General features: G+C 45.8%; 1 protein-coding gene across 1 annotated transcript; it reads left to right on the top strand.

Moving 5' to 3' along the window:
* Nucleotides 1-9503: 9503 nt before the first annotated feature.
* Nucleotides 9504-12187, top strand: LOC310919107 (SUN domain-containing protein 5-like; the record flags this gene model as incomplete). Its single annotated transcript, XM_083878286.1, is given in 6 exon segments — nucleotides 9504-9552; nucleotides 9893-10005; nucleotides 10587-10754; nucleotides 11092-11181; nucleotides 12045-12150; nucleotides 12153-12187. Coding segments are annotated over 6 exon segments (561 nt in total).
* Between the last annotated feature and the right edge of the window lie 926 nt (nucleotides 12188-13113).

Raw genomic sequence — 13113 nt, 5'->3', positions numbered from 1 at the left:
ATCCGTAAAAACTGATTGATCAGAGCCCACCAAGCAGAAACAGGGATAATGGGCTGGGACAGCCCCTCCCCACTAAAATCCTGCAGGTACTGCTGAGTTTTGACAGTTTAACCCTGTTTTTCACCAGAAAAATTCCTTCTTATCCCACTTAGATCTTTGTCCTCCAGCAGAAATGTCTCTGTCCTCAAAACTGTCAGGGAATCAAAGATGGGTCTGACAAGGGAATAAATGAAGATGAAAAGAGTATTTTCCTATAAAATCATGGTTGTGGGGAAAGCCTGCTCTGCCTCAATCCTCAGAAGGACAGAAGCCTGAAAATCAAATTCCAGGATAAATCACAATTTTAAATTACAATTTCAGGATAAATTGCAACACCAAACAGCATTTGTGGTGTGGAAGAGCTGGACAGAGCTGGGGCAGGGATTATCCTGGCAAACATCTTCCCCAACATGATGCTGGGAATGAGGAAATGTGTTTCACCAGTTGGCAAAGCCAAATGTCTCCCAGAAGGAAGAATTCCTGTCCCTGTTGGTTTCTCCCTCTTCCCATTGCCAGGTGGATTCAGGAAGGGAAGCAAGGTCTGGTTCCCCGCGGTTTCAACCAATCAAAAAATCGCTCCGCCGCTCTCTGCCAATCAGAGGCTGTCGCTGGGTAGATTAGAGAGCGCTGGTGGAGAGAGGGCGGGTTCACAAGCGTCGTGCAAGCACTGCCAGCCAGTCACAGGAGGAGGTGGGCGGTGATTGACAGAGAGTGAACCAATCAGAGCTAGCGGAGTGTGCATATGAGGGAGAGGCGTGCCCACGTTTTGAGCGACAGCTCCCTTAGCCAATCGCCATTTCCCCCGTCGGGACAGCGGGACACGCCCCCCGACGGACAGACAACATTATACGGATGGATGGACAGACAGACGGACAGACAGACGGTTTGGGGGTGTTGTCACAGGAAGAGTGAAAGGCAAGCCCTGCCTTAGCCTCAAATTTTGGCAACAGTTAAGTCGATCCACAAGTTCTTATAAATCAGATTTATAAAAAATGAATAATTTATTAAGTGGACAAAGATGAAAGATCTCAATCAGAGTTACTACACAGGATAAAACTAAAGAACTACAATTAGGTTACAGCATAACATAAACAGTGCACTGTAGCAAGGTGCCTCTATTAAAGCTGGTAAAAGAAATAGGATTGATGAGGAGCTGGATGGAATTTGCCACCAAAACAAGGAGAATGTGCTCAGATTCCTTCCCTTAAACCCCTGAGGAGTGACTGTGAAGGGGCATCTCCAATGGGAGAAACTCCACACATTTCCAGGAAAACGTGCAGGGGATTTCTGCCTTGTGCAAGTTTGGGGTGGCTTTTAAAGTGAATGTCTGTCAGTCCTAAATCCAGTTTATTGTGCCAGATCTCACATTAACAGTGAGATGTCCATTGGCAGCTGGAAGAGGCCAGCCCAGTGCTGATCCTGTGGCTCCAGAATAACTCACTACAGGACAGCGGTGCTGGATGTGGCTTTTTTGTAGCATTTCAACACCACCACAGGGGCTGTGCACCTTCCTGCTCAGTGGGAAATGTCCTCTCACATTTCCCACTCTCACTGAGCCCAGGTCTAGATCTCACACACATCCAGGAGCTGCTGCCATAAGAATGGAGTAAGAATAAAACCCCAGGGCTGGTCTGCATGTTTTCCTTGCAGCCCATAAACTGTTGGATATTTTTAATATATATATATATATATATATATATATATATATATATATATATATATATAATATTATATATTCTAATATATCATATTGGAATATATCAGAATATATTATAATATATAATTATAATTATATAAAATATAATATAATATAAAATATATACTACATACTATATAATATATATAAAAATATTATATATTATATATAAAAATATATAATATAATATATATATATATATTTTAACTCAGATGGGGCAACTGACAGGCATTTAAAAAACTTCGATTTATTTCCAGTCTCATGTGAAGGGTGAGACAACACAGATGTTACAATTCACCCCATCACAATCAGAAGCCAAATTATTTCCTAATTACAATCCATTATAAGCATTTTTTAGCCTGTCAGCTTTTGTCTTCTGTTGATGCCTTAAAGCCAAACATCTAAAATTACCCTTTGTGAGTCCTACTATAATGTACCTTTCATATTTCTATTTATTTAAAGTATCCAATCTTATTTGCAAGTCTTATTTCCCACTACAATGCACCTTTAATATTTCTATTTTTCTAAAGTACCCAGTCTTATTTCCAAGGCCATCCTTTAAAACTTGTTTCCAGTTCCATTTCTCTCTCAACAACGTCTGCCTTATTCCATGGCATTTTAAAATTAGCATTTCTTATTTTAAAGTTTATAAACAGACACACAGACTGTGTGAGCTCTGTCAGGCTTGGAGAATTCTCTACAAATTGCTCCCAAACCAACTTTTGCCTTTTTCCTGGGCACCATCAGCGCTCAGAAAAAACAACCACACGGTGCCGCTGCCCACTCGGAAATAAAAGATAAAATATAAAGGGCCAGAATAAAAGATTTCGCTGATCTTCCCCTTCCAAGTAGTGTGATGAATTATATTATGTTATTGTGTACATCTTATAGCTCATAGAAATAATGATGTGATCAATGTGTTGTACTGTGGGCCTTAGCAAAATATTAAATGTTAAAATACTTCTATATAATTGAGAAAATTGTATAAAGCAATTAAATTTTTCCCCCCATTCTGCTGACTGACCTCTCCAGTTGATAACAGTGACACAAAAAACCAGAGCATTGGAGGAGAATTAGAGAAGAACTTGATAACTCCTCATTATCAGGGAAGTGTGAAACAACAGGATGAAACCACAAGAGGAAATAAAATATATTGACCTGATCTGCAAGATGTGCAAATAAAATCAGAGTGAAGTTGCAAGTGGAAGAATGTACAACCAGAGTCACTTTTTCCATTTAAATCAAGAGAAGCATGATTTAATTTCACTTACAATGTGCTCTTTTGCCCATTATAGCTTGGAGGGGTGGATTCTAAGCCTTTAAACATTTAAAAAAAAAAAAAAATGCAAACCAAATCTCTGCCTGTGACTAAGTGTAGGTGGAGCACCTGAGCTGGTGAAAGTCAGATAATCTCTCACTGATATCCACAATTAGCAGAGCTGGTGCAATCAAGACCTAGAAACACAGAGACATTAATATTAAACACAGGCAGCTCACGAACCCAGCAGTCGAGATAGAGAAGAATTTTCTTCACTGGCATTTTTTTTTGTTTTGTTTTGTTTTTTTGCATTTTAAAGTGTGTAATTTAATAAATGCAGATGTATTTGAAACTCAAGTTATACCTTTCCTAGTTTATGACAAGTGTGTGGCAGACAGGATTTTTCTGCTTGAAGAAATGTTGAGCTGGAGTGGAACAAAAGGTTTTATGAAACATAAGTGAAAGAATAAAAAGGGATAAAAGGGCTTATATTATTTTTTGTCTGTTCAGTGGTATGAAAATTCTGGCTATGACATCCCTGCTGGCTCTGAGGGAGCAATAAGATCCTTTATTTAGTTTATTTAGGTATTTGTGCTGTGTGGTAATGACACAGAGGAGAAGTGATGGGAAGGTTTTTCTCCTGACATGGCTCAGCTGTGCTCTGTTGGGGTTCAGCTGCAGGTACAGCATCTCCCCTCACAGCTGCAACAAATTGTGCAAAATTCCCAACATATTCCTCTGTCTATATCAGAAAAAAAAACCATCTGGGACAAAGAGCCTTTTGGTGAAGCAAAGGGTGTAGAAAGATATTTCCTAGAATAGCCAATATCCTGATAGAGATGCAATTTTTTTTTTTTTTTTTTTTTTTTTTTTTTTTTTTTTTTGTAGAAACTTAATTCTGCCCTGAGGTGGAACTTTCACCTGCTGTCCTTCTTCTGCTTAGATTTTCCTCAATTCCTTCTCCCCTCTGCCTGAAGGACTGGCAGGATGACCAGCCCAGCCCACTGAGTGTCTGACCAGCCCAACATTAACCCAGTGTGTTCCCAAATAGTTGTAAACCTCAACCAGAGTAAAAGCTGTTGAGAAAATCACAAATCATATCCCATCCTGCAAATCAAATTCTTGACTCTTTACTCACTGCTGTTGATTCAACTGTAAATTACTTTAAAATAGCACTTACAAAGTGTAATTTTCCATCCCAGCAAAGAGAAGCTTTCTGCTGAGAAGGCACTATAAACACACAGCAATGTTTGCATATATAGATTTTTTTTTCTTCCTTCAGATGAAGTTCTCTCTTCATTTCAAAGCTTTCCAGAAGGATTTTTTGGGTTTATCACGACCCTGTAAACAAGTGTCAGCCCTCTGCTACTGATGCAGCAAGACTCAAGTTGTTTAAGCACTAAATTCAAGTTTTGCTTTCCATTTAGCTGCCATTTCCCCCCCTCCCTTGTAATTCTTATCTTGAAAATGACAGTTTAAATATTTGCATACCTGTGGTCAAGCAGTGTCATGTTATCCTGGCGAGATGAACAACTTACCTGAAAGGCAGAAAGGTGAGATGACCAAGAAAACTGTTAGGGGAAGGAGAGATGGAGAGGGACTTTGGACAAGGGGGAATGGATTTAAGCTGAAATATGGTAGATTTAGATTGGATATTGGTAATAAATTCCTCCCTGTGAGGATGGGGAGGCCCTGGCATAGAGAAGCTGTGGCTGCTCCTGGATCCCTGAAAGTGTCCAAGACCAGGTTTGGATGGGGCTTGGAGCAACCTGGGCTAATGGAAGGTGTCCCTGCTCATGGAATAAGATGATTTCCCAGATCTCTTCCAACCCAAACCATTCTGGGGTTCTATTTTATGTTTGTTCTTCATCTGATCAAAGCTGGGGAGGAAGAAAAAGAAAGGGACCAGCTCCCTAAGGAGGGTTTGTGAGGGTAAGGAAGATCCTTGCAATGAAGTTCAGAATGGACCTTCTTGCTTTTTAACCTCACAAAGCCTGGATTCAGCTGGGTCTAATCTTAGCCTCAGATTTTGACAATGGTTTATGTTTAATGGTTTATGTTTAATGGAATTATAAACAAAGATTATAATAGTTAATACTGAACAGGTACATGGATTTTTTTTTTTTAATAATAATTCAGCATGCCATCAGTCACTTACTGAGGATTTATTGCAACTAAACAACCTCTCTGCCTTGGGCATGGAAGGACCTCTTAATTTCAATTTAGGGATCTGAAACCTTGAGTGGTGCCCTGGCTCAAGGGGAGAGTCCCTGGTGTGCAGTCCAGGCTCAAATTTGTCTTATCCTGATGGCAATATTTGTAGAGTAAAGTAGTTGGCAGCTGGTCAGCAGTTTAGAGAATATAGATATCTTTGTTTTAGCTCTGTTATCTCCTTCTCTACCTTAGTTATTTTCCATCTTTGGGCTTTGAAACCACCTTTAAAAATATTTTTCCAAGCTACCTTCATTTCCTTGTACAAAAGCCAGGAGCTTTCCAGCTCACAGACCCACCACAAGGTGTGAGCACAATCACTTCCCTGTGCCCCAGCCAGGAACTTCCCAGCTTGCAGATCCACCACAGGGCCTGGGGATTGTTGCTCCACAGCTGGTCTGACCCAAAATACAGCTGAGGGTCAAGTGTGTCCATAAGAGGCACCACAGCAATATTTATATTTATATTTATATTTATATTTATATTTATATTTATATTTATATTTATATCTATATTATAATTATATTTATATTTATCTATATCTATATCTATATTATTTATATTTATATTTTTGTATTTTTATATTTTTATATTTTTGTATTTTTATATTTTTATATTTTATTTTATTTATATTTTATATTACTGCCTCTCTGACACTGGGGATGTTCCTATATTTGCAACTTTTTTTTTTTTTTTTTCAATAGAGAGGAGAGTTTTCTTCTGATTACAGAATTCAGTGTCACCCCATGATTGATTGTTACGAATGGAGAGGAGAGCTGAGGCAAGTCCTGCTTTTGACTCAGATTTCTGGCACAAACTCTGTCTGTTTGAGCTTGAGAAGGAAATCATAAAATCATCTGAATCTCCTGAGCTGGAAGTGACCCACAAGGATCATTTTCTCCTGCACAGACACCCCAACAATCCCACCCTGTGCCTGAGAATGTTCTCCAAAAGCTCCTCGAGCCCTTGGGGCTGTGACCATTCCCTGGGACCACAACCTGAGCTCCAGATGTGATTGATTGTTTGTTCAGGTTTACAAGACATTAATTTTCTAGTAAAAAAGGAAAATTATGATTGATTGCATAGGGTGTTGTACTGTTTGAGGTGGCCTCCCCCATAAATGTCTCTCATTTCCAAGTTCTTAAGAATGGCCAATTAGTTCTATTGCAAAATGAATGGAAATTCTGCGGACATTTTTCCAGGAATTAAGTGGAAGGACCTTGTTTCTACTCCATTATCAATATGTTGCTAAGAAATTATCAGTGTATTTTGCATAGTTGATCTCAGAGAGAGAATTTGACTGATGGTCACAGTGACCAATGGAGTCAGGAGGTTGTGACCTCCTTGGGCCAATCCTGGCCTTCTGTACAAAGTGTAAATAAGTTAATTGGGGTCAGTAAAATAAAGAGCCTTCCATGTTTGACCCTGCTGTCCTCTGTGAGGGTCCATACCCAGGTTGGAACTTGTTACCCCTCAGAGTGAAGGGGTAACATCCTTCCAATCCAAACCATCCTGTAACTGTGTGATGAGTCTGATTCCTGGCCCTCTGCAAACATCCTTTGCTTGTTTATATATAACTTACTAGTTAGGTGGTGGGATGAACCTCCTGACCTTAAGGCAGAGGTTAACCTTAACCTTAACCTTAACCTTAACCTTAACCCTAACCCTAACCCTAACCTTAACCTTAACCTTAACCTTTACCTTTACCTTAACCTTTACCTTTACCTTAACCTTTACCTTTACCTTAACCTTAACCTTAACCTCCCAGCGCTGCCTTTGCAAACCAAAATGGGGACGTACAGACTCACAGTTGCCCTGTGGTTGTCACTCTGGACACCCCAGTTGTGACAGCAGAGCCACCACGGCTGTGAGGTCAGAGCAGCTGCCTGCACAGCCCTGTGGCATGGGGACAGAACCCAGAGTGACTGTCACACAGGGCAGACATCACCTCCTGCTGCAGATGAGAAGGCAGAGCTGAGCAAGGAGGGATGGGGAGGAGAAAAGCTCATGAGACAAGCCTGTGTGAGTCTTCCAGACCACTGGCAGAGGGGACTGCAAACCTCAGCAACTCCTCAATGGACTGGTATGAAGTGGGCTGCTCCTGCCAGGGTGGAATAGTTGGATGGATGTGGTGGAACAGGGGTTGGAGCAGCATGGGGAAGATGACAGGTTTTCTGGACACCAGCCCTGTGAGGTGTGAAGTCTCCTTTCTGTGGGGATGGGTCCCAGCTGAAGAAGAGAAGAGACTCAAGAGACAGACATAACTTTTCTCTGTTTCTTTTCCAAGGGATGTTCTTCAGGCTTATTTGGCAGCTGGCAGGTGCCTTTGTCTCCCCAGGGAGAAATTTCCTGAGCCCACGCCATCCTCACAGAGTACACAGTGCATGTTTCTAGTGTGGACAGGGGGCAGGATGGGAATGTCTGAGGGTTTACAAGCAAAAGGGAGAACAAAGAGTGTTCCCCAAGCAGCAGCCCAGGGATCTCACTTGGATGATGAAGCTTGAGCACTGTTTGGGCTTTGTCCAATCTCAGGCAGAACCAAAAGCAAAGCCCTTTGGCAGTGTCAGTGAGTGAGAACCTCCAGCTTTGGCTGCAGAAGGACAAACTGCTGCATGGCCAAGCACTCAGGGGAGAGCCAAACCAAGGGTTTTCCCCAGCTCTGGCAGGAGACCATGCAGGTGTGGGAGAGGTCTGGAACCAAAGCCAGGCCAAGCTCCTGTGCTGCCTTGCTGTGAAGGGGTTTGCCTAAGGCTTGGCTAATTGACAGCCCCAGGACTCCCTCTCTTTCAGGCAAAACATGATCCCGCTGAAGAAGAGCTCTACAGTCTTCATCTTGTTACTCTCTGTGGCTCTTGGTGAGTTTTCATGAGCAAACAACTGAGTGACAGCCTGGCTGTGCTGGATACCAGCTTTCCTTTGGGGCTGTGATGTGTGAAAACTCCTGTGGCCCAAGTTCTTCCTGAGGGTGCCCCTGGCTGGGCTGGCTTTTGGACCACCAGGAAGACTCCCAGGTAGTCTCACAGCCATCCTGCTGCTCTGGCCAAGGGACTGAATGGCTTGCTGCAAGGTCGAGAGAGAAGGGGATGCCCAGAGGGGAGGGGATGTGCAAGGGATGGGATGGGATGGGATGGGATGGGATGGGATGGGGTGGGATGGGATGGGATGGGATGGGATGGGGTGGGATGGGATGGGATGGGATGGGGAGGTACCTCTTCATGCCCACACAGCCTGGTCTTTGTGCTGGCTGAAATGAGGGAGAACAGGGAGTAGAACTGTGGCAACAATCACAACTGCAGACCACACTGCAATGTCCTCTCCAGCCTGGGCTGATGGCCCTCAGTCAGAGACATCCCATCTCTGCACCCCACATCCCACAGCCCCCAGCTGCCCTGCAGCCTGCCCCCCAGGGCAGCAGGGAGCAGACAAGGGGCCCTCAGTGCTGTAACTGTCTCGGTGATGTGAATTGCAGTTGTTGTTTTCTGCGGGACTGCCGTGTCAGGATGGTCACCCTGGACAAAGGGACTCATGGAGGTCAGTGACTGCTGTGGGACAGGCACCTCCTGCAAGGGAGTGCTGCTGGATAAATCTGAGGCTCTTCTGCTTCTACACAGCAAGACCCAAAGAAGAAGCAGATTGTGTAGTCAGCCCACAGTGGTTGTTCTAGTAGTTGTTCCAATTGAGAATTTTTTTTCAGGAGCTCCCAAGTGTATTTCCAGCAGGACTGAAAAACCTCTGGTAAGAGATATTTCCTGAACTGGAACTGTATCTGTGCTGACCTTGTGCTACCTGTGCTCAGTTCCCAAAGAGCAAAGGCTCCTGCACTTCTGTCCTGCCTTTGCCTTTTGCTCAGCTTGGGCTGGAAAGAAACACGGGCAACGCAGGGAAAGCCCCCTCAAAGCGTCTCTTTGCTGAGCTCAGGTGTTTCAGAGAAGGAATGGGCTGCTTTGACAAGATCTGATTTTCTGTTCCTGCAGGAATTCACACACTTTGATAGAAACCCAAGTGTTGCAGAATCTGCTGGAAGAGGTCACTCAGCTGAGGGAGGAGATCAGCAGTTTGAAGGTGACCCTGCCATTCTGGGGAAAGAGGCAGAACCCCCAGAAAACTCTCCTTGGTGGGGTCAGAACGTTGTGGCTGTTCCTCAGTCCTGGTGGCTCCCACCAGCAGCAGCAGTTTCCCATCTCTGTGGGCATGGCTGACACTGAGCTCTGCCTCTGTGGGTGATGGCAGGATGCTGAACTGTGCACTGATGTGCTCCTTCCCTGTATTTGCTCGTGGCTTTCCCAGGAATCAGCCCAGATGGCTTTGGAATCCTGTGTCAAGACGGACTGGGCCCTTAAGAGCTCAGGTAAGGACACAAGCAGCCTGGTCTCCTTGCCTTGTGTTTGTCTGTGTCCTGTCCACAGCCTCCACAAGGATGTCTGGGGTTGTCCAAACATTCCTGTGCAGATGGAGGGGCTCTCCTCCTCTCCACTGCATCCTTTGCTTCCTCCCAGCACTCTCAGCCCTGGGGGAGAGGCATTCACCAGAGGCTGTCACTGCCCTTTGCTGCTGGGCATCCCCAGGGCAGGGTGGTGCAGACAGGACAGATGGACACGGAGCTTCCACTGGCACCAGAAATGGTGTCTGAGCACCAAACCCTGCCAGTCTGTAGCTGCTTGCAGCCATTTGTCCTCCCTTCCTTACAGGAGCCATCATTGACACACAAAGGACTTCCCAGACCTACGACTGCAAAGAGAGTCACGTCTGCAGGATTTTACGCCTTTTCTGGACTGTCAGACCTCCTGATACCATTCTGCAGGTGTCTTAGCAGGAATAATCAGTTTTCTTGCCTCCTGTGAATTTGGGAAGCATTTTTAGGGGTTCTCCCCTCAGCCCAGTGGTACTGACCAAGCCCACAAGGTGGATTGGATTCCTGAAATCAAAGGTGGAACACAGGGCTGGGCTTGTTGGGAAGCAGTGGCTCCTTTCCAGAGGGGAGTGGAGCTAAACTGAGCTGTACTGCTGCATTCTGCCCACAGTCCTTGGCCACAGCTGGGTGAAAGGATTTTTCTTTCTACCTGGTGACCCTGTCTCCACTGTCAACCCTAAGAACTGCTTTTCCAGGGTGGGAGGTGGGAAGAGGGGGGATGCTCTATAGAGGCCCTGGGGAGAAATGTTCCTGCTTGTCCCTGACTAGAATGGTTCCTTAACCAGTATTCTCTCTTCTGCCATGCTGAACCCACTTTGGCAGGTGTGGAAGTCCTTCTGCTTCTGCCCATTTCCTCACATGCCCCTTATTTTCAAGCTGAAATAGAGCCCACAGACATGTCAGCTCAATGCTTCAAGCTACAAGGGCAGTTGTGTTGGCCCGCACATCATTGCTCTCGTGTTCTGTTGCAGCCAAATGTTTACCCAGGAAACTGCTGGGCCTTCAAAGGGCACCAGGGCCAGGTTGTCATCAGGCTGCCAGCACGAGTGTACCTGACTGCCATCACAGTGCAGCACATCACCAAAGATGCCTCTCCAAGTGGGACCATCAGCAGTGCCCCCAAGGACATTGCTGTCTTTGTAAGTCTGCTGGGCACTTGTGGTGGGGCTCTGGCCTTAGGGACAGGTCAGGGCAAGGTCTTGTTTGTTTTTCTGCATCCTCTGAGCTTTGTGTCCTGCACTGTCCTGAGCACTGCTGTGCTCAGCACGACATTTCAAGGGCTGGAGAGATCCATCCTTCTTAAGACTCCTTCTGGCCAAGCACCCAAAGGTTCTTGACCAAAACACAAGGCAGAGACTGAGTTTTACCCTAACCAGTGCCAGAGCCCTGGGAGAGACTGGGTACATAAGATCCAGAGTGTACATTCCCTCTTTGCTGGGATGACCTGACTTGTTCTCCCTGTGCTTTGCTCCCAAGGGAGTGGATGCAGACAGAGAAGAGGAAACTCTCCTGGGGACGTTCAGCTACAACGTGGACAAAGATCCCGTGCAGACTTTCACTCTGAGGGTATGCTCCACACACGGGGGGCAGATACCAGGGAGCAAAACGGGTTTGCTCACAAATCCATGGCAGGGAAGGGGTGAATGTTTCCTCCCTGGGCAGAGGGTCCTGGATTGCTGCTGAAAGAGACCTGGTGGGGCTTGGAGGAGTGAGTAGGACAAGGTTGTGGTAGCCAAAGGGCAAGCACAGCTCCTGAGAGATCCCTGCCTGCAGCCACTGCCTCCTTCAGAAAAGCCAGATGCACATGCAGCCAAAACCACCCAAACAACCAACAGACCTTGTGCCATGGAGAAACGGGGACAAGTGGGGTGGCAAAAGCTGTCAGGCATCACTGTGGTTCCACTCTGTGCCCTGCTGACCAGCTGGACAGTGTCACCCCAGCACAGCATGGCCCTTGCAGAGGGGATGGTGGGGGCTCAGCGGGGTGACACCAGTTGGGGTGACACACCAGTTGGAGTGACACACCAGTTGGGGTGACACACCAGTGAGGTGACACACCAGTAGGTTGACACACCAGTAGGTTGACACACTAGTAGGGTGACACACCAGTTGGGTGACACTCCAGTTGGGTGACACACTAGCTGGGTGACACACCAGTTGGGTGACACACCAGCCCCATGCACAGGAGCACATCCTCAGCTCCTCTGCCGGCACAGGGCAGGGGGCAGAGGGAAAGGAGGCACAGCCCCAGCTGGGCCAGAGGATGTCAAGTCCCTTCCCTTGCCCCCAGCAGCCTGAGCACCAGCACTGAGCTTCAGATCCCTATTGCTCCTCCCAACTATTTTCGAAAGCTTATTCCTGAGCAGAAACAGAGCTGGCAGGGTTGATTTCGCTGTTGCTTCTCACACCCCCCTTTTCCCTCTCCACAGAACATGCTGCTCCCCAGAGCCTTTTCACATGTCAAACTTATTGTGAAGAGCAACTGGGGAAACCCACGGTACACCTGCATTTACCGAGTGAAGGTTCATGGGAAGATGGAAAACCAGAAAGCCCCAACCAAGGGCCAAGATAAATAAATGAAGAAAACACAAAAGAAGAAAGGGCAGGGGGAAGAAGGGAAATGGGGGGAATGATGTGGCAGCACAATGTTGATTTTAGAGGACACATGTAGGACTGTGTCAGGTGAGTTTTAGGTAAGATATTTGGAATTATAAAATCATTTAATCCCCTCTGTTGAAAGGGACCCATAAGGATCATCAAATCCAAATGCTGCAACTCCTGGCCCTGCACAGAACCACCCCAAAAACCACATTGTGTATCTGACAGCTGTAGCCAATTCACTGCAGAATCTGTTCCAGTGCCTGAATATGTTCTGGGTTCTGGTTTTTCACCCAGAAGGAGAAGTTTCTTTACCCAAAGGTTCCTTACCTGTTTCTCCTGGACAGTTACAGGCTCTTGAGGAGCTGGGCAGGACAGAAGAGGTGTGGGGGGTTCCCTTCCATGTCAGAGGTTCTATGATTCTATAATTCTATGACCAGTTGTTTCCAACCCATCTCTCCTAAACCCCTGACACAGTGGTGTATTTGTCCTATCCCAGAAACAGAGCGAAAGCCAAAAGTCCAGGGTTTAAGACAATGGCAGAATGCATGGAAACCTCTACTCCTTGACAGTGGTTGTGTAATGAGAGATTAATTTGTGCTAGAATTGAGCACTACTGAGTAAAATAAATAAAGCTGAAGACCCTGGGAATTGTATTTCCACCTTTGTTTTATCAGTAGAACTGTGAGCTGTAAATAAGGAAGTGCAGGATGGGGATTCCACCACCTCCCTGGGCAGCCCCTACCAAGGCCTGATCATCCTTTCAGTGAAGAAATTCTTCCTGATGTCCAACCCGAATGTGCCCTGAGGCCGTTCCCTCTCCTCCTGTCCCTGTTTCCTGTTCCCAGAGCCTGACCCCCGGCTGTCCCCTCCTGGCAGGGACTTGTGCAGAGCCACAAG

This window comes from Zosterops lateralis, assembly GCF_965231275.1.
Source record: "Zosterops lateralis genome assembly, chromosome: 26".
NCBI classification, from domain to species: Eukaryota; Metazoa; Chordata; class Aves; order Passeriformes; family Zosteropidae; genus Zosterops; species Zosterops lateralis.
Note: the sequence above shows the minus strand (reverse complement) of the source record. Positions and strands in the feature narration are given on the sequence as shown.